Source organism: Bombus vosnesenskii, unplaced genomic scaffold, assembly GCF_011952255.1.
Source record: "Bombus vosnesenskii isolate JDL3184/JDL3185 unplaced genomic scaffold, Bvos_JDL3184-5_v1.1 scf7180000013314, whole genome shotgun sequence".
NCBI classification, from domain to species: Eukaryota; Metazoa; Arthropoda; class Insecta; order Hymenoptera; family Apidae; genus Bombus; species Bombus vosnesenskii.
Genome location: NW_022882960.1, coordinates 4,924,069 through 4,947,440, shown reverse-complemented (window position 1 = coordinate 4,947,440; position 23,372 = coordinate 4,924,069). Strand labels below are relative to the sequence as shown.

Here is a 23,372-nt window from a genome sequence, read left to right as displayed (position 1 = left end):
TAAAGAATTTTTAAACGAAATAAGATAGACATGTCGTTTATCAATAATTTATCGTTTGACGACGTAATGACGAAACGGCCATCTCTAGCTGCTTTACAAATGCGTGCTCTTTCAGTGACAATTTTTATAACATTTTCACGTAATTCCTGCGTTATTTGTTCATTTTTCTGTCGACAATAAAGAAATTTCCGAAATTTGTCATTGTTCGAACAACAATGGTCGAACGATAATAAAACTTGTTGTAATTTTCCTTCTGTTTGCACAGCGAATAATTAATTTTTTAATAAATTGTTTAACGATAAGTTTTTATTACCATAACAAGTTATTGGGGCATCGAATGTTGTACGATAAAATTCGATGGTATGTACTACACGATTGTTACCATAAAACTGTCATCACACTAATAGAAAACAAATGTAGAACAAGGTAGAGTTCTATTTCGCTTCATTTTTACATTTGTTAAATTTTGTTTTATAAAACTCTGATAGAAGACTGAATATCGGAAGATAATGTTAATACTATACCAACGACGAGGAACGTCCATTAGGGTCTTATAAAAAATTATTGTATTATGGTACGTAGATATCGAGAGTGGTTTGTTTCTCATTAAACAATTTCAGGGAAGCGATCGACCTTCTTCCTCATTTTTGTTTAAATGCCCGTGGCAATAAATGATAATAGGTCGTTATTCATCATAAACGTGTCCATCAATAAAACGTTAATCATACGCTTGGTTATAATTGCGATCTGAAAGGAAATTATTTGAATATATCATATCGATGAAAAATAATTTGATGTAGTAAATGTGAATTATATTCGTTATTTTCTTGCTTGTTTGTCGTGTCAATATACGTGCATACGTGGTAAGATTAGCACGACCGTTGAACCAATTATTTATATTTGAAGAAGATAAGAAATGTTATTAAAAGTGTTATTTTGTACGATAAAGTAGAATTTGATTTATTTTGTGGCGTAGATTATAATTGGCTACATATTCGGAATACGGATAGTCCGAAGATATTGAAATGGAAGTGTACTGATTTAGATATTGATAGCCGTATTTAATGTATTTAACAATGGAGGATATAGAATTTGATTAATTTAAACAGTAACAAAAATTAGGTTTATCGTAGGTCGATAAATATATACTATGCTTAGTAAATATTTGATAATTCTATTAAGCATTTGCAGTTTAACGAGGCTAATCAATAAAAGAATAAGTTGGGCTTGGCAGCGAGCCATAAATTTTTTAGTAAAATTAATACAGCAAGACTTAATTAGAAACGAGTTTTCGAACATTTCAAATGTAGGCAACACCTCTTGCTTTTGGTAATTAAAACTGTTTGTATTTCTACTACATATCGTAATCGATAGACAGTAAAATACTGCTACAATTAATTGTTTCTCAAAGGAGAATTTTTATATCGACTTTGCTGTACCAATGTAAAGAAAAAATACAGTTACTTCGCGGTAACTTCTAACATTGTCTCAAGTCTGAGGACTCCAACCCTGTAGACAGTAACTTAAAATAACCAAGCCCTTAAACACCTAAAGAAAAGATGTTCATAAGCGTCCGAATACTATTATTAGTTGCCTAAAAGTCTTCTGGCGGAATTCAACGGTAGTGTTGCTAAAATCCGCGCGAAACGAGACGTTCCAGGCGTCTACGTTTAAATTTAAACTCGTTCCAAACGCTCCCTAACAATTCCTTCAGGACATTTCGTCGCAACGCGCGTATTGCGATAATCAACATATAGACACGTACACGCCAACGTACTTTATTACGGGCATTGTTATGAAGTGTTAATAATTAAGAGTCGGCTGGGCTTTACGCGAAAACCATTACCGTCTATTTTTAAGCGTCGCGAAACGAGGCTTCAATGCGTTCACGAACGCCATAATGGATCCGCGTGAAAGGATATTCTTTGTGCTCTTTATTGGGCAAACTGTAACGAGCGGCGGACATGTTACGCGCGCTTTATAACGCATTGTGAAAACCGTCTTCGCGTTTTTTCGACGACTAGAAAGAGAACTTTGAGCCCCGAGGTTTCGCGGATGATAATTACGGTAAAAGGGAATTTCTGCAGTTTTCGTGGCGGTAAGAGCGCGATGGACACGAAGAAAAAGGAAAAGCTCCTCCCATCCTGTGTTTTATCGAATAACAAATTACAAAGGGACGGTTGATAATAAAACCGTGCACGGCGAGTCCAAAGTAAATTACACACGGTTGATTGCACGGATGATCTAAGAGGAAATTTACGGGAACGGATCGGGGGAAGAGCTGTTATTTCGTATAAAAGATCGGGACATTACACATTCAGCAAAGAAATTATAATAAATGCATAGAGGGAAAACGCGGCTCTTCGTTGCGTGTTTTGTTAAGGTCGTTTAATTCTGTTCCGGCTCCGGAAAATAGCTCGTAATTCTTTTCTCACGAAAGGAAGGATAAGCCGATGGATCGTCGCATGAATTGTATACGGTTATACGTTTGATCTTATAATTAATAACGTTGCGATAAAGAATTGTTATGCACGATAAAGAGATAGAGACGAACGAGTTTAGTATTGCAATTATAAGAAATATATATGAGGAACTAGAATTTTTAATTTGTAAATTAGAGAGAATTTTATGCTACTGATTAATATCTATTGAGATAAGATTTAATGAAGACATTGTTTAAAATGCTGGCCCCTTGTGGTAACGCAAGCATTACATTTAACAGTGACATAATTATAATTGGAATAAGGAATTGGAATAAGGAAATAAGGAATTTGACGGACCGCAGCTACGATTCGATCTCATCTTCGTTGAATAAATGATAACATAAATAAACAAGTGTAAATAAATAAGTGAGAAAACGAAAACGTTTTTGTTTCTTTCTTCGCGATCTTCTTCAAAATGAAGCGAAAGCAAGCAAATCTCTGCAGGACATTTTTCTTAGTTTATCGTTCCCCTTCACGTTCCTGAAGTTTTCACGTTTAAATATGTATTTTCATCTATATTTCACGTTCTATATATGTATTTTCGGTACTGTAATTAACTGTACCTATGATCTTGGAACATTTCTATAATATTTCCTATATTCAAATGATCAATACCTTTGTCTAAAATTGTCCTAACAATAGATTTTACTTGTTTGTTAAAAGTAAGGAAAAAATAAACGTGACACCCACGATTAGTCAAATCTTTCTTTACCGGACCTTCGATTCTTCTTATTTCTATTCGATCATACATATGCAAAAGATGACTTCGTTATATACCCGCTGTTAATTTACATAATTGGAAGTACGTGCCTCTTTTTTCTCTCGTCAAGTGAACAGAAGCTGTCCAGCAACGCGACAAACGGAGGATAATCAATGCTATCTCTGCTCGGTACGTTTCCCTCGGTAAATGTAATTTCGGTGCACCTGAAGGAATCTGCAAGGCAAAACCAGAAGATCTATTTTCATCACCGTCCCTCTTTCACGATCGGGAATTCACTTCGGTTTCGACGATTTTTTTCGAGGAGGTCGCGAATAAAATGCAGTAACGTACTTAGGCAATACACAGTACTATTCATACTTGTTAATTACTGCATGTTTCGTTTTAAATTTTCTCAGTTCACCTTATTTTTTAGAACAATTTTACGGTGCATTTCATTTTGCTATTCGGGAACATAACAGCGAATAAAGATAGTCGAGAGAAAGGAGCTTCGTGTGAAAATGACGAGAAAAAGCTACACTAAATTAAATAAAAACTATTGGAATAAAAGTCGAATTGAAATCTAATCGAATAAATTAGAATTTTGATAAGGATTTCTTATTCGTATCACGAAACTGTTTGTTCATTATCGAATCGTTAAAATTAAGTTGAAGTTGAAGCATCGAAGTGAGATCGTGTTCTTTAGTTGCCTGTGAAACTTCTGATTCGTGCAATGATAAAGGAAAGAAACATTAAGCACAGACGTAAACGGATATTCCGATACTGGAAAATTTCCGGGGTGCTGTTACAAGCTGGCATACCTTCTGAATACGCCACTGATAAAATTCCAGGGATTCCTTTTGCCAGAAACAAACTAGACGAGACTAGCAATAAGATTGATTTGCAGTACCAAGATTCCAGCGTCTGGTTTTACCTTGCGTGCCAACCAAGCAGCTCGGAATTAAAGTTTATCCTCCACTTTTATTTTCGCCACTACACATGAACTTGTTACTTGAAATTCTACTAACAAGCGTTCCAGTTCCTGTCAAGCTGAAATTTCGGGAAAGTCTATTTCCAGAGATGCGATATCTTCTATACCTTTCTTAAAACAAATAAAATTGATCAAATATGAAAGTTTATGTTTATGCTACATTAGTATGGAAATAGAATGATTTTACATAGAAAATATGATCGAATATGTAGAACGAAGTTTTCTAATGCAAGATTTTCTTTTCTTTTTCTAGAAAATTAAGCTTGAAAAATGTCTCGACATACGGATATCTAAATTTTAATTGTACGAAACTTTCTATCGTTATTAGACTTCTCTAAGAGTAAAAAGGTAACCACTTATCGTTTTTATTCATTTCTCTTCTCATTTTTAACTGACAATGGTTTATTGATAGTGTTACACGGGCGTTTAGAAGTTTAGGCGCATTTATATTCAAGGAATTCTGAAACATATACTATTACAAAAAAAAATATAACTTATGTTATATTTCATGAATATATAGCCTGTAAATCTCATTTATTCAAATCACGCATTAAATCATAGGTCGAGTATATTCCTCCTATACATCATCTTGCATCAACAACGAACTTGTACTAAAGAAACACTTCAATATCGAGGCAGTAACGCGAAGTCAGACCGAAACTCGACTATCTAGTTCATTTATCAAAGTGTAACATTTCAACCTGGTAAAAATCATAATGCTAAAAGCGTCCGTGGACGCGCTGTCCGTTTATCTGGCTAGAAATTTTTTCGCCAGACGAATAGCCTAGCGTTGAGCGTAGAATCGGAGCACGGATAAGGCCGGCTCGTTCCTGTGGGGGGGCTAAAGTAAAAAAGAAGACGTCCACTCGAAAACGCAGAGACCACTCGTGCCTAAAAGCACTTGGATCGGTATGTGGATCAATTATACCAAAGAAACGTGGTACGAATTAATGCGTGCCAAGACACAGGGCGTAAGAAAGGAAAGACTCGGGCTCGAAGTGGAACCATTCGACTCCTTTTTGTCATGTCCTTTCGTACTTAATTCTCCTCCAATCCAACGGCACAAAGCGTGCATCGCCGTTGCCATGTTTGTTTTAACGAGCCATCGAGATGAAATAATTTCATCGACTAACGACCCCTGACACCGTTCGATGCTCGAGCAACTTGTATTTCGCATGTATCTAACTTTCAATTAACTCACGGAAATGTACCTCTCGCGCGGTATATTTCTCAGTACATCTTTTTTGCTCTTTCCTATTACTCTCCTTCTCCTTCGTTCTCTTTATCTTTTTGTTTTCTTCTGTCTTACGGTAAAATTAACCTCTTGTCTGACGTCCCTCGATCTTCGTATAAAACGAACGCTAAGAAAACTCGCTCCCTCTCATCATCGAGGAACCGTATTTCCGTTTTGTACTCATTATCGTTCTCTTTCTCCTCTTCGATTTTCCGTTTCGCTCCTTTTTTTTTTCCCCGGCCAGTCTTTCTGTCACCGATGGGTATGCCCTTCGTTCTCGTTTAAAACGTTATGTTTTATGAATGGAGAGAGATAGGAAGATCGAGTCGGTTCGCGGATCTATTCCGCGGCGCAAAGGGCACGCAAAAAGCCGTCGAGCGGGGGACTTTAAAAGGAAACAAGCTGAAATTGCCGTAGCTAGCGTAGCACCGCGTAATTTGTGTCTGTTTGCATCTTTGTGCGTTTGACGCTGCTTCCCGCAAAGGCGTCCCCTTTGATCGCTTCTAGTTAATGAAAGAGCATTAAAATTCTATGAAAGTGCTCCGTTTTTCTTTGATAATGTGGAAATTGATAAGTTCCTGTATCGATGTTGACCGTATTATCTAAGGACATTGCTCAATGTACATAAATTCTTACGATTAGCGATGTTCGTTCTTTTCCTGCAAGTTTTACGATTTTTATGGGAAGATTTGTATAATTGGTACCGACAGAATGTGAATGTAGATTTCCTTAAAGTGATTTAAAATCACTTAAAAATAGTATGTTACACACGCGTGTGAATATTCAAACTTCTCGCTCTGTGGGAAGGTACTTCGTATTTTTAATTTCAATACAAACACCGATGTTATAATTATAATTATTTCTTCACTTTCCCAGTGAAGAATTTTACTCTGACAAACGATTAAGTAAACTAATTTTTAACGTTGTTCCACGTTATTAAAATTTACTTTTCGAACTACGCAAAGCATTAAAGTTTCTAAAACTGCGATGCTGAATTACAAAGATCTGCTTCATAGCACTTGCATTACATATATTTCAAGTTACATATTACTAAAGAATCGAACCTTCGTGTAACGTGTGTCACACTATGTAACTATTTCTCAACTATTCTTTATACTACATTATATTGTACTTCGAATCAGATAAGTAATGTTCTAACTATGCCAAAAAACATATTCCTATCAAACAAAGTATTTCTACAAAAATTTATGTCCTAATTAAAATTTAACGCACCTCGATGTTATTATTCATCAGTACACAAATATTTACCGAAGCTAGAACTTCACTAGAAAATATGAACATAATCGGAAATTAAAAAGGTTCGAGAACGGACGATGCGATATCAAAACAACCAAAGAGCTACACGATTAAACTACATTATACCATATGATCGATCGTTTAAGTGGATATTCCCTTGACGATGGACCGTTACTGTTCAACAGCTTCTTTTCCCATCTTTCTTTCTGTCTTAACGTCCCTCCGTTACACCCTCCGTGTAAACGAACTCCCTTTGGCTAAACGCTTCTTGGTGGCCACAGAAGACAAGCGTGTCGAGAAGACGTTCGGTTTCTTTTCTCTCGTCAGAGCTACCCTTTTCATCTCGCTCGCTCTTTCGCTCGCTCCTTTCTCCTCGTTCGAGTGAGCATGTTTTATGGATAGCCTTCTAGAGCTTTCGCGGCGCCAGCTCTTCCATAGATACATCGACCGGTCGTTGTATCTACTGCTATCACGAGCGAGCCAGGAACGTAAACGTAAATGAGACATTGGAATTAATAGCGAGTGCCCGGTCTCCACAATGTCGTGAAATTTGAACGATGAATTATTTTGAAAATGATCGGCGGATAATACCATTCTTCTATGGCGGATTAACGTAGGACGTAGAAAGTCAGTAGGAAGTGAATTTGTACGAAGATTCTGTAGAAGATTCTGTAATTAATTTATCTTTTGTCTTGGTTACGTAAAGCAGATAATCTGGGAACGATTGTTTGCTAATAGAAAATGGGATCTGTGAAAGAAAGTGAAATTTCTGAACTTTGATCGATCGTGGATATTGCGTGAATAGAAAGGAACACGTAGATAGAGTTTAATTGGTTTTTGGATTTAGGATTTATTAAAATATAATTGAGCCACTGAGAATCCACATTGGCCAATTGCATCAATTGAAAAGTAGAGAAAAGCCATGATATACGAACGCTCTTTGAGAAATCGAAGTTAATCAGATACTTATCAAATACTGATATTTATAGAATCTCTCTAATGATACTGGGCATGAATTCCATGATGATTTAATATTATTTATGTTAATGTTTACTTTCGTTCTAGATTCATCAGAGAAAGTTTTATCAAAATCTGAATGTTTTTCATTTTACAATATAACAAAGATTATTTATTATATCAATATTGATATGATTTATATATTGATATGAAATAGAGAATGTACAAGGAAAGATGAAATTATAAAAATTAGAAACACGAATATTATAGATACTATCTCGTTTATTAAATTCCTCATTTACATCGTGTTAAAATATTACTTAGCATATCTTATGTTTTATAGAATAGTAAAGATTTTATAGAATGTATACATTAATGGAAGGAGAGAGGAGATGGTTTGTGATTATAAAAATTGAACAAGTAAAAAGGAACATATGTAAGGATGGAGTGAAATACAGTGGAGTAACTGGATGGAATAACTGTAAAAGTAGAAATTATATTTTCCTGAAGCATTCGTAATAATATCAGAGTAATTTTGAAGATTGAATAACAATCTCATATTAGAAAGAAAGAAGTATTACAGATATTCCGTTATTATTAATTAGTAATTACATACCCGGATATTTAATAAAGTATATAATAAAGTTTCTCCTAATTAGTTTAGTCATTGTCACCTTTCTTAATATAACGTTATCATACGTGAATACAAGAAATTTCTTCAAGTGCGACGTATATCTCGAGATTTGACGATGTCAAGAGTTCATTTAATGACATAGATGAATGAAACTTCAAACAAGTTGAGATAATTGAATGGAATCTGAAACAAAATTTAGTCAGACCATGTTTGGTAAAAGCTGTGCTCATTTCCGATACATTAACCATAGTGGAGGACTCATTTTGTGACAACGAAATTCGTCGACACTAATGAGAATGACTTGTCTGACTCATACCTCGTGATGTAACCTTCGTTCTTATGGTACTTTAAACAGGTGTGTCAGGATTTAAAAAGATTCATGGACTTTCCATTCGGTAGTGCAAAAATTTACTTGAAAGGAGGACAAATGAAAGAAATATAACGTAAAATAATATTGGAGCTTTTACGTCCTACTTCGTTTCGTATGAAAGATTTTTAATTTTAATGACATTTTACATTTATTTTAAATTTCTGCATCTCTGTATAACGAACGAAGAGGGAAAAAGTGTTCTTTGTTAATCCCTTCTCAAAATAACAAACTTTATCATGAAATACATTATTCAAAAAGTATCGTGTATTTAATCAGGTGAATGTATCAATTTGTTTTAACTTCTACTGTTTTCTTTTTTCCAATTAAATATTTTTAATGTCTGACAAATATAAAAAGGATGTATTTAAAGAGAGGGGAGTGTATGTAAGATGAGCTAGAATTAAACAATTTATTAGATTATAACTCAAAATTGCTATTTATTGAAATATCCCACAAATTTTTTCTAAAAGAATTTCTTTAAATTATTGATAAATCACAATATTTATGTTGCAGTTGATATTGAAAGTTATTCAAGAATCAGAAACTATTGTGTCCTTATTATATACTTATAGTAATAATAGACTGACTTAAAAATACTTAAATTTATGAAACAACTCATTACTAATTCATAAATGCGCTTCATGTATGTTGTATCAGCATATACATCTCTTTAAGCACAATCTAATAGAGGATTAATTTAATAGTTCTCATTTAGGAGCCCAGTTGGTAACCGGTTTTAATTAACCGCTTTTTAATTAAAACCTTTGTTGTTATGTACGCTTTATCAATATTTATATACATTTATAAGAATTCGAAATTGCCTTCAAAAATACACAAAGTCATGAAAAAACGAAATACTAGCTCAACATAAATATCCTTAATCACGACAATAATATACATACTTCTATAAAAGCGATTCAGTAGAGAACCTACTTAATGGTCCCCACGTTAGAAGAGTCCAGCTGACGTAACCGATATTTTTAACTGAGCCCTTTTGTTTCGCCGATTCGTGGTCCTGTTTTACGTTCGTCCTCCCAGTTTGCTCCATTCGCCGCTTTCACGTCGACCCCTCGTAATGTCAGCCACGAGAGTGTTTGATCTTTCAACGAGGTTTCCGTGAATTTCAAAGGTTCGTCTCGCGGAGGCGGCGTTTAAATTCCATGTATGGCCGAAGCAGCCGGAGAAAGGAATTTGTCGTCTGCAAGGCAACTCTTTAGATACGACTATTATGCGTCCTGCGAGGCAACCATTACAGAGTGAATACAAACGAGCTTCTGATGGCGGACCAGTCTTCCCCCCTTCAGAAATGAAGTCGTATTTCGTAGAACGAACCGTACCTGTACGCGTACAGTAGCGGTCGCTGTATCGGACAGGTTTTAATTCGCGAACCTCCTGTATTCCCGTACCAACCTGCTAAAACGTATGTGCGATAATGTAATAATGATGTGACACAGTTTCTCGTCCTTAACCCGAGCGGGAGAACAATGAAATAATGGAGGAACAGAAAAAATAATAGAGCCTACAAAGACGAAGAATTATACGACAGACTTACAGCTTGTGAATTAGTAGAGTATTATGGTAAAATGAATAAAGCGAAATAGTAGAAATTAAAAAGTAAAGAATTACATTACGGTGTCTAATTTCACTGACAGTAAGTGTTGTGATGAAACGATTTAATTATTAGATTTTAACGCGTACACATTATGATCTGGAGACTTTTAAATATTGATGTTGTTTTATCTCGATATAAATTTTTGTTTGTCTAAAAATTTGAGGAGATACTCGAGTTTATTATCTCATGATATGAAAAAATTATATAACAATGTGAACATTATATAAAATATGAACAAATTATATAAGCAAGTATGAAATCATCATACTGCTTTTTGTATTGAATAATTAACTGAATTATGTTTTATAGCATATCGAAGATAAGAGTTACAGTACATCGTATGCAATTTTATTTAACTGTAATTTACTGTATATAAACTGTAATTTTTATTTATTACTATAGTAAAAGATTTTTAGTATAAACATCTTCAACCTTCTATACTATTAAATTCCATTAACATAGATTAAAACGGGGCGCCATCATTATACGTAGAACTTTCAAATTAATTAATCCTAAAGTATAAACAAACCTTCATTGAAAAGAAAATACTTTTCCCACTCATGAAAAACTTGATTAATATCAATATCTATTACGAATTGAGGCCATCATTCCCATGACAATTCCTTCATCGGTAGTCGATAGCGATTAAATTTCAGAAATACCATAGTGTCGGTATATGCCGTGTTCGGGGGGATGATAGCTATTCGGCTGTTCCCGTGATCGCTCGGTTACGCTCGGCTTTAGCTACACCGCCCGGACCCGTCAGTCTCGCGCATGATTTCGTAGTGAGAGGAAGCGTTCCTTCGTTTCGTTGCTTATTCTTCGACGCGGAAAAAATCAATCATATTTTCATAAACGACCAACGCTAAAACGATTAGTTTACTATATTAAAGAAGACGTAAAAGGACCATCGGGTGATAAACAAGTAGTGTGTCAAGACGATCGGTCAGTGATAAACGATTAGTGTTGAGTCGCTCGTGATCGATCCTTGTGTGTATCCTGTCAAGGTGTTTTCTACCGTTCTCTGGTCAGGATATTATGCTACCGATCGCGTGTGCTGTAAGATCGTTTTGACTCGAGGGGCAGTCGACTACAGATCACTGGCAAAATGTTACCACAGACCCCTGACATTATTCCTACGACTTTGAATCAGGTAAGCGAAAACGATTCGAATATTACTCTTGGTTTATTTTACTCGTTCCGCGTAGTGACCTTCAACCTGAAAGTCTCTGCCAGTTTCGATACGGTCAGTGTGTTTTTACTGACGATGGCGAAACGTGAACGTTCTGTTTCCGTGACACGCGAGAGACGTTGTATTTATGCCTGTTCCAGGAATTTTCTTACGCGTGAAATACATTCGAATTTTTGCTCTACTACCTTTTTTCTGTGTCTCTTTCGTTTCGTAACGTAAACTTGTTTCGTCAGCGTGGAGAAATTTGTGAAACGCCTTTGACGTGACTCGTCAGTTTTTATCGAAAATTTCGCGTAGATGTGCATTAATATACCACAAACACGATACATAACGAATGTTCGATTATATCGATTTGCTAACGTGCGAAGTCGAAAGTAGTAGTAACCGCCAAATACCGATTGCGAGATTCTGTGTTGAATAACCTTATGTACTCTTCGTTACGTGAAGACAGGAATACAATAATTATTGTATAAGACTCGACGATTGGTCGAAATATTTGAGATATTGATTAAACGAATACAAACTGTCAGAAATGATCGATATTAATAGTGCTTATTTTAACGAATTGAAGTTCACTGTATAATTTCCACGATTATTCAAAATATAAAAGTTTTCTTTGGGAAATTCATTGATTTATCGAAAATTATTAGAAATTACCAATATCAATATACTGTTTGAGATAAAATTATACGATTACAGTACAATATTTTGCAATTATTTTAAGTATATGAATCTTTTTTGTAATATCGATTATTCGAAATACGTATATCAGTTTACATATCGATTAATCAAATGAAAATTATCGATATTAGTAGTGTTCAGTCTAACATTCATATTTACAGTGCAAATTATCGAAAGTATTCCAATTCCCTTGACAATATCGATTAATCGAATGGAAAATGTTCGAAATGATCGGTATTATTGGTGCTTATTATAACAGTACTATATCACAGGTTGGGGCAGCGCGCCATTCCTGTCAAGATGGCGTGGAAAAGACAAATATTTGCGGTTCGTAGTTGCCGGTTCAAGAACATCGTCTTGCGAGAACAAAAAGTTCCTTATATCGCACATCACGTTGTGTCAATATTACACGTTTGCGTCTATGGTCCTTCCCAATGTAATAAACGTCAGTGGTAATTAGCGCTGGACGACAGGTTAGTTCATCGATAATGTCTCGGGAACCGATTAATCGAATTCCATTGGATTATTTTAAACGCGCGAACCCGCTGTGTGTCGTTTATACGTAACTGGCGTATCGTAAACGGGTTTCAAGTTCCTTGCCTCGCGAGCCATCGTATTTATTTCATAGAATGTACTTAGAATTCCGTTTCTTGCAACTGGTTGCAATTTAAGCTAAGGTTAAGTTAAGCGGCATGTGATATTTAATTAAAATGGTTATTGACCTTGAAAGCTGCCAACAGGTACATATAACGTTTCTTCATTTTCGTAGGAAGCTACGTATGTATAGTATGTAGTAATAGTTGTACCTAGAAAATTATATTTCAGGTTCTATACTCTTTGATATTTACGTACAAGTTTTATATGTTATATACAGTTGAGGTTAGATTTTATCGACGATCTACATCCTATATCGATCTTAATTTCTAGTTTAATGAAAATTAGATCTCTCCAGATCTTTTTTTCTAAATAGAAATTATTATCTAATTTATAACGTCAGAAAGTTTGATATATTATACATATTTGAGGTTATATATATGGACTCTGCTGACATTCCGTATTTAATATGTAATTTAACTCCACTTTTATTCTATTCTAAAAGTCTTCTTTTAGAATAAAAATGAATATTTAATAATTCCATGATTTTAAATAATTTTTAACTAAGCAGTATGTAGTAGTAAAAATATATATATAGAAATGATGGTAGTAAATTTATATGGTAGAGAATATGACTTAAATAAACGATTGGAATGATAGTGCAAATTGGGTAGCTTAAAAAAGCGAGTAGTACTAGTAGTTTTTAGTAGTACTTGTTCACAATGGTTATAAAAGCAAACGAGCGTTTTCAGGCAAATAGGTACAAGTAATATTTTGTAATCATAGGAAAAAGATAGAAAGATAGAGAATGACATTGAGCATACAATAGCTTTGTCTGTGTATCGCTTTTTATTGCTAATACACAGCAAAGAAACTCTCGGTTAAAGAATATTAAACGAAGGAAAAAAGAAGTTATCGTACCTTGCAGCCAACAAAATTATTTAAGGCGTCATTCTAGGTAACAGATGTTTATTTGATTAAATAGTCTTTTTTTTGCAGAAATCATTTACTTTTTATCATTTCGTGATAACCATGATGAGCGTGGCAAATTTTATTATTATATGAAAAGTTTTGATTATGTTTAGTAATTTCAATTTTGTTGATGATCTTTTTTTTCCACATATTAACTCTTCTTTGGCAAACTGCGGTACTACACACTTATTTTTTTTCCAAATTTTTATCTATATTTTATAAAGTTCTTTTGTAAGTTTAGAAAAATAAGAATAGACTTAAACATAAACGATCGACGATTTGCCTATGGAGGGAGGGTTAATATTGTACTATTAATTTTATTTCATATTTTTTTTATAATATTCTGATCCACTATTCTGTTACTTGCTTATTAGATATTATGTTTGTTATTTCAAACAATTGAGCTCCAGTCTATTAGCATAACAATCGTATAAGTGAACACTACAATTGTAACAATTATCGATGTTACCAGTGCAATTAACATTAAGATCAATATAAGCTACGTGTGTTTCTCTTTTTCATCAAACACAAGATAAAACAGTGGCTATGTTTATAATACATAATGGAAACATATATACGTATTGTGTTCGAAAGCGACCATTTACATTTTTTTATTATATTAATCATTCGTAAAAAATTTCAAAGATTCTGCTGTGCTAGATAGTTAATATTACCTACATTCGTTTGTCTCTCTTATCAAAATAATAGAATATTCTCAATTAATGGAAAATAATTCAGGTGTATTTCGGTCTAACCGCAACCACGCTTACGTTACCATAAATTCCATCAACAGCATCATCGCATTGATAGCAAACGTCCCTCTTCGCGCGATTCCGCTCCAATTAGAAAAGCGTAATCACTGCAAACCACGATCATTGGCTTTATTGGCATCGATTGCCCACATGGATCTACTTATTCGCGGTTCTAAATAGCTTGAAATAATAAAAAGAGTTTTGTGATTCTCTGGTCAAAGTGGTTAACCAATTATAAAATATTACATTATCCGATTTTCTTTTCGTAAGATAGACGAACGCAGAAAAAAAATTTTGTTTCGAATCATTGACCCGTTTGATATATTGGTTCAATCTTTCGATTAAAATTATTAATTTCCTGGAAAGATGAAAGGACATAGAAAGAAATAATATACTAAATTCGTCGACTAATTTGAAATATTGATTAATCTAGAATATCCGCCCTTTTAGATTTTAGGCTTCGTAAAATCCTTCGTTGTCTCGTTAATTAAAATCTTTATCGGCCTGAAATATCGACTTTTTGATTAATATCATTCAGTAACGTAGAAGAATACAGGACAAAGTAATTCGTCAAAATTTCTGATTATCTGGAATATCAGAATATATCAGGTTGTCCGAAATGTTTCTTTCGTTTTATAAGGAAATAATAGACGTACAATGTTTTTTGTTTTATATTAGTTTATTAAATTATGCACGAATATAATAAATAGAAATAGAACGAAATGAATCAGGCCTAATTCAATAAAATAATATAAAACAGAAATTGTTGTTCACTTATTATCACCTTATAAAACGGAAGAAACTTTTCGGACAACCTAATGTATAATAAATATAAAGTATAGGGCAAAATAATTGTAACGAACCCAGAATATCAATTATTTAATTATTTAAATATCCGCCAATTTAGTTACAAATATGCTGATTACAATTTTCGACTGGTATATTATCAACTCGCTGATTGAAATTTCTGATAAATGTACAATATCATTTAGTCAAAGATTTTTACCAACTAAGAATGTAAATATTATTACTAAGATTCCCACGCATTGGAAATACGAATGCTGTGACAAAAATTTTCAGAACTCTATATTTGACTCATTGATTTTAATCTCGCCGGATTTCTGTAGCGGAGCGGAAGTGGTTCCGTTTGCCGATGTCATCCTATTTTCCGGGTACTCTGGATGACTGGAAACACGCCCACTACTGCCTCTCTCCTCGACAGGTTTCACTGTCGCGGATTTCGTCGAACTTGAACGGCACGCTCGTTTCAGGTTTATCGTTCGTGGAAAGGTGCGTGACGTACGTGGCCAGAGAATTCTTGAGGCAGACTCTTATCGATTGTTTCGAAAGTCGACACCGCGTTGCTCGCTCTGCATGGCTACGAACAGAATTCGTACTTTTCCAAATAAAATCGATAATACGATTTTATAAATTTGATCTCGTACAGTCACATTAGTATTTCACATTTGTACTATGGAAGCGAGATTTTTGTTTCGTAGTTACGTCTCTGAAGAGTTAAACAGGTGTTTTAATTATGTAACTTGTTTGGTACTTGTTACTGACGTTTTCTATGTAGAAAATTTGTTTGAGACAGAGGAGTTCCATTTTGTAGAGTTTAAAATATTTTTGTTGAAGTAATTAGCATGCTAATAAGCTGACTTTAATTAAAAAATAAATTACATTTATATGTTTAAAAATTATATTTATATAATTATATTTTTAATTATTATAACGAATGCGAATTTATTCTATGAATAGATTCTATTTAATTTTATTAAAAATAAGCTTAAATAGTGCAAACGAATACAGAATACATAAACAAAATTTAGATACAGATGAATTTCATATTTTCTTTACTCATTCGTTTATTCTAGGGATAAATTTTATCTACTTCTATTTTATCCTTATCTTAAATTTAAAAGATAGTTATTAATAACTTTTTATTTTTTAACTTCGAAGAAACTGGAGGGTACTTAGGATACACTAAGGAGCCATAAAAGTGTTTTAAACTGTTTATCATTCGGTCGTAAAAATGCTAATGACTCAGCAACTTCGAAAAAATGAAACATAATTTTTGCCGTGTCATACTCACCCATTGAAATCGTCTAAACGCGTCTGCCTCGTAGTCTTTATCTGCTAGAAAAATATTAAAAGATGACCTGTTTCTGATGAACACGCACAAGAAGGATATTTGAATGACATTGCAGTCCCTGTAAAACACGATCGTGGTTTTCATAACAAATATTCGCGCAGAGTAATGCTTCGAATTAATGTTGTAATCACGGTATATATCGATCTACACTATCGATTCTGTAACTTTCAATTATTAGCAGTTTGACATGCTTCAGCAATTCCAACTACGAAATTACAAATTTCATAGTACGATTTTATTTGCATTTGTGAATATAAATGTGAATTTTTTACCTTATACTTTGTTAGGCTAATTCTCTGTTGAGAAATTCTTCAGAAAATTCTAGAGATAGCTAAATAAAATTACGAACTTGAAAAATGTTTATTCATATATTTAAATAATTATAATTAAAATGCTATGACGAAGAGAAATAGCTATATTATAATCATGTTTTCATATCAATGAGAACTAAAATTAAATTTGCCAAAAGGACCCGTATATGTACTTCTCATGATTATAAAAATATAATAAAAATCATATTGACAAGTTTGATAGCTCTGTTGTTAAGAATCCATTAAAACCTTGTTATCGATCACCAAAATTTTTATTCTTGAAATTCCATATAATAAAACTAAATCCAATAAAATACTTTTATCCGAACCTTTGGCACTGGAGACGACGACAAACTCGCGAGCACCAGCGGTGCCATTGAAACTTTCTCACGAAACTTGTTAGGAGACCTTTCCACTCTTTTCGGAGAACTAGTCGCGTAAATACAAGAATATTTTTACTAAATTACTTTATTAACTTTTGTTTTCGCATCTTCTCGATTGTATCTCGAAAGCATCAAAAGAACATTATTGAAAAGACTTTGTCTAGGTAGTATTTTGTACTTACGAAAAAGTTTCATCGAGCGCAAGAATTAATATTTAAATAACCATTTTGAATTTTGTATTAACCGGTGATGGCTTCGAAGGACGATAAGTTCAATCTTGTTATTAATGCAAACCGCGCCGAGTAGTCGAGGAATTATTTATCGAGATGTCTTCATTGTCAGAGTGAACCTTGAACTTCGAAATTCCATTCAGTAAAACTATTGTTACATCGAGTACAAAACTCTCTACTCTCATCCTTGATATTTAAATAACTGTTTTAAACCTTCTTACTTCCCATCAGCCGCAGAGAACAATGAGAAAGAGATCTTTTCACTGAATCACCCTCCAGTTTTAGACCAACGTCTGGAGTCTGAAAGGAACTGGCTCTTAACTCAGCAACAAACTATTGCTGTTCTATTTGCGGCCTTGATATTAATTGCTATTTAAGATAACGGCGAAAGCGTACGTAGGAAAGATACATTGGCACACATTCGTTGCCATTTACGGAAACGTACGAGTATGTATAATGTATACGGTTGGTTGCTCAATGATCCAGAGTATAATAAATACGTTGAAGTGATTCGCAGAAATTTCTTAATCATTCATATGTTTATTTGCGTATCGATTAAGCGTGCTTACACAACTACTTACAGCGTTCGATATGATTATGTATATGTATTGTACGTACATGTATGGCTATATTATTGCTAATTGGTGGTTTCGTGTGGGTGGATACCGATATGAACGTACGTGGAAGGTTAATTATTATTATACGAAAACATCGAGTTAAACAAAATGGTAATGAAAACGTTACCTGATACGAGATGCTTGGTCAGTATCTTATGTCATGGGTCTAATGCGATGATAGATCTAACCGTACGCATAACCATAGAGAATAATTAGGTAACTAAATAAACAGTGACTAATGTTATAGAATGAAAAGATATCTATAAATTTCCGTTAGATATTTTTAAACACTAATACAAACATGAAGCTTCTGATAAAAAGTCACTCTCCGATAAAAAGAACATATACTTATATTGTTAACTGTAAACTATTAGGTTGCCCCAGAAGTTTCTTTCTTTTTATACGGAATTAGTAGGCGCACAACATGTTTTGCTTTATATTATTTTATTGAATTATTTTGAAGTAATAGAAGTGGGTCATGTACAATTCGATAAAACAATATAAAAGGAAAAACACTGTGCATCTATCATTTCCTCATGAAACGAAAGAAACTTTTCGGACAACCTAATATTATGTAAAACGGGAACGATACGTTCGAACCGCAATGACACGTAAAGAAAATTAAAAGAATTATAAATAAAAAAGAAATCTTTATATTCAATTATATAGATGAAGAAATACGTACATTATAACACGCAAAGTCAGTCGCGTTCGTGCCAGTAGTTTAAGGCTTAAGATTATTCCTAAGGATTAATTAATTAATTTTTAATAAGATTATTTAAAGATTGTTTCTACTGTAAATTTCAAAAATTATTTCGTACGATTCTATTTCTTAGAAAAATATGATTTGTATAAGGGCAAGTTTAGTACTAGGTAATAATGTGATAAATAAATCTGGTGATAAATAATGTGGTAAATAACGCCTGCGCGTATTATCGAATTATAGTTTGGTTACTACAATTGTTTTATCAGGCTTGTTTCATGCAAACACCACGCAAAACGATCACAGCAGATTTCGCAAGAATGGAAATGACGTGATCGCGGTGTAAAAAGGGAAGATTAAGATGAAACGTCGATAGTATGATAAATGAAGGAAAGTATTCGCAACGTTAAGATATTAATGTCGCATGTCTGAGGCACGTTAAAGGGCCATGAGATCGCATTAAAAGGAGAATGGGGTCAGTTTGGTAATTTTGAGGAAGCTCGAATACAATCGGTCGATAATGGAATATATACGTATGTATATCCGACAAAAGTTTTGAAGTAAGTAAAATTAGTTTGATATTAACAATAACTGCGCTATGAAAGATGAAGTGCAGCTTTGTTTCGAACACTAGATAATAATAATTTATTATAAATCTTTACTAATAATATAGATATTTAGTATAAGGGTTTTTAATTAATCGTTTGATCAATCTTTTTGAATATAAAACAAACTTTGGTTTTAGCTGTTAGTAACTTTCATCTTTATCTTAAATAGAAATCGATATTGGATCTTATGAGTTCGTTTTAATTTTAGACAACGTAAAAAATAGAATAGCGTAAAGTTTACGTAAGATTTAAACGTGTATTTGTTTCAAATAAAATATAATCGGCCGTGAAAATATTATTTCGATATTGAAAAATGTTATCCTTTCGTTGCAATTGAACAAACAAACTTTTCAATTCCACGATATTGACACAAAAGGAGCTGCACTTGTCACTTTCAACGAACGCAGACTTTTCAAAAAATAAAAAAGAGAAAATGTTATTTTAGTATTTCATTTTTCTCGTATACTTCGATTTGTTCCAAGTATAAGAACGTTTCTCGGATGTATCACAACACTGACTTGACTTACACCAACATGATTCACGTATCAACATATAGCTACTTGAATTTAGATTAAGTTTAGATTCTCCACGGTATTCGTTTAAAATTTAAATCTCAGTCAAATATAATGTTCTCCAAAATACTATACGCTTCATCGATAGTTGTCTCAGCTGCGACTTCATCGAAACGAGCAAATCCACGTTCCACGTTACGAAGAATTATAGAAATACAAAATTTAATAACGAATCATCTCGAAGAGCAGTTCTACGCAAAAGAAATGAACGCGATTATTTCTACGATGGAAAAGAACAGAGGACTTTAATGATGTAGATTTACTATTCTTCGAGCGCTTGCTTTGTGGTTAACGATCACGTTATGTGTTAACGACGGCGCTCTCGACCTCCTCGTCACGAACACTGTGACTTCTGTGGCATCGAGCTTTGTGTGCCGGCTTTTGCGTTCTTTGACGACGAAAACGTATTACTAGCCGCTGCTCGACAGCTGAATATATGTACACTGTGATTTAAATTCCTCGTTCCTGCGCGTTTGTCCTAACAGAAATGCCTCTAATTGTTGGCGTATCAACCAGAGGAGAGAAATTATGGAATTCGAGATACTTCATTCGATTTGTGTTGAAACGATGCTCAAACGTATAGTGGCTCACGAAAGTACTCGTAAATTTACTATAAAAGACTTTCATACGTATCTTGTACGTATATTGTATAAAATTATATAAAATATGATATGACACGGTTTGAAATTTCGGTAACACTGTAACGAGACGCAAAATTGCTATGATTACGTATATTGAAAAAAATGTTTAATCGATCGGAAAATATAGTAGAAGTTACAAGATATTTGTTACAAACTTATATTTAGTAAGAAAATTAGTATACGGTATGAATAGTCGCCTTAAGTTTGTAATAATGTCGAATGATATCAAACGGAGTATGTATTGGATTGGCAATTAAGTGATTGCGGATTTTGTCATTAGGTGGTATAGAGAAAATCCGCAATCACTTAGTTGCCAACCCAATAGTATTTTGGAGCAAATATTGTAGAGACCGATGCTGTATATATGACATGTACAGTGAGTTGTGAATCATGATTGTGAAAGTCAATTCACTGTTATTTTTTATAAGATACTGTTGTGTATTTATTATTATAAAAGATTCAATTTTTAAAAACTGTAAGAACATGTTCTAATATGAAACTAAATAGAACGTGCTTTTATCTGATTAAACTTGAATGGTCAAAGTGTTGATATTAACATTCAGCTCACGGTCAAATGTCTGTCTTAAATTCTTTTCGTAATCTATACTATTGGCGCCATAAACGCATTTTTCTTGAGATAAGATAGATGATAATTACTACGGATTTATCATCGACTTATGAAATAGACGGGAGAAACATAAAAATGTGTCTAAGAAAAAGCTGGGTCAAAAACCTGACTCGAAACACACACTTTTACAAATCTAAGTATATTAACCTCTTCCCGGTCCAAATATCTTTCACAAAAACTTGATATTTCCAATATGTAATTTCTACGATAGAATTATTGCAACAAGAGAGTATGATATAATAAAAATTAAGGTTGAATAACCAAATAAATACACAAAGAAATTATACAATTTTGAAAATTTCTCCTTTTATGATAAAATGAATTGAAAAAAATTCTCATTAAGATTAATTCACGATATATAAAACTCGTATAAATACACGCAGGGATTAATTGTATATTTTTTATAAGTTTTAACAGAGTAAATGTTATTGGTCGATGTTTCTCATGTATGTTTCTCTCGATGTATGTTTCTCAACCTGTATGAACGAAGATACGGTTTTACGAATCGTAAAATTTCTCCAATTAATTTTGATAGATTCGACGTGTATGTTGGTGAATAAGCACCGGTGCTCGACCCACTTTCGGGTCAGTATTAATATTTCGTTCATTCGTCCCGCTTGTCCGAATAATTTTGTGAAGAAGCCGATACTCGGGCTCTTTTACGGTGTAATCCGAAAAAATTGGAAATCCTCACGCGCTTCACGGATTCCTCATCGACTTTTTCCCCCGTCTCGTTGTGGGAAGAAATTATAAACGACGTTCTTGCGGGAAAATATAAGAAATAATCCATGGAGTCAGTTATCGCTCACGTTTACCTTTTGCTCGATACCTTTGTTCGTGAACTGTTTCTGCACAATGGTTTCGTTGAATTAGCTATAATAATTAAGGAATTCCAATTGTATGCATTTGATTAATTATAAGTTACGTGCTAATTAACTAGAGCCTTCTGATCATCAGAATGAAGAAATCGGTCCTAACGAAGTGCTGGAAATAGAAGGTTTCATTTCTTATCAGATAATGTATATACATAGATCCTCTGCTTTAAATGAAGATAGATTATTAGTAGATTAAAAGTCTGTTAATTATTGCTAGGATTATCTAATTAACTTAAAAGAATTATTCAATATAAAATTGAAAGACGGATAAGAAAGAATGTAGTAATTTCCAATTTTTAATTAAGATCTTCATTGGAAAATTTTTTTAATTGCATAATAATGACGGATTTTTATGGTAGGTGAAAGTAATAGGGAATGAATTAAATATACGGTGGGTCACTCTATCATTATGTCAGCATAATATATTCGCCTTAGAATTAGAACGTCTAACTACTAATAGTTGATCGAATGATTAATAGTAATCCGGGTTGACATTGAAGAGTTGATTATAATCTAGGAAGATCTTCCCATACATTTTAAAGTACTTTAACGAACGATAATTATTTCGAGACAAGAACTTGGTTGATCGATACAATGTTAGGATCTGACGTTTCGTTAAATTATTAAGTTGAGGGGAAATCAGGCTTTATAAAAATATGTTTCTTTGATGTGTTACTTTACTAACTTTTTTCTGCAATATCCTCCTTTTTATAAGTTTAAATTAATTTACGTAGATTTAAGGCTAACGTGTGTTCATTTCGAGACGCAGAAAGCATTAATTCATTAATTAATTATTGTATTATTTATTGCAAAATTCCTCGTGTTTTATATTTACACTAATTTAGAATCGTAATAATTGTCCTCAATTCCAATATCGTTCAATTGAAACACTTTTCTAAAGAAAGTATTCGAAGTTACATAGTTCCAAAAATATCATTTTTTCAGTCAAGTTTCTAGCAATTTATGCTTCATTGTTTATTTGTATCGAATATGCTATTCTATTTAGCGTAGTTTCAAAAATAATTACCTTTTAACAAAACTTTCTACAGAAAGAATTGCCCGAACCTTGTGTCAGAAAATTATATAATCTCCACGACCGTAAAATATATTGCAGACTTAGTTTCTCATAGCTTCAAAGCGCAAAATCTGCCAGAGAAGTAATTTGCATACACGACAGGGACGGAAAATTACGTTTCACGTAAGAAGTATTTCTTTTCGTCGAGTGT

General features: G+C 33.4%; 1 protein-coding gene across 1 annotated transcript in view; it reads left to right on the top strand.

The window, feature by feature from the left end:
* Nucleotides 1-10,991: 10,991 nt before the first annotated feature.
* Nucleotides 10,992-23,372, top strand: part of LOC117235210 (breast cancer anti-estrogen resistance protein 1) — a 165,625-nt gene continuing 153,244 nt past the window's right edge. Inside the window, exon 1 of the mRNA XM_033497031.1 lies at nt 10,992-11,388. Coding sequence (XP_033352922.1) covers nt 11,344-11,388 — 45 coding nt within the window. The 5' untranslated portion in view covers nt 10,992-11,343. The remainder of the gene's footprint in view (nt 11,389-23,372) is intronic.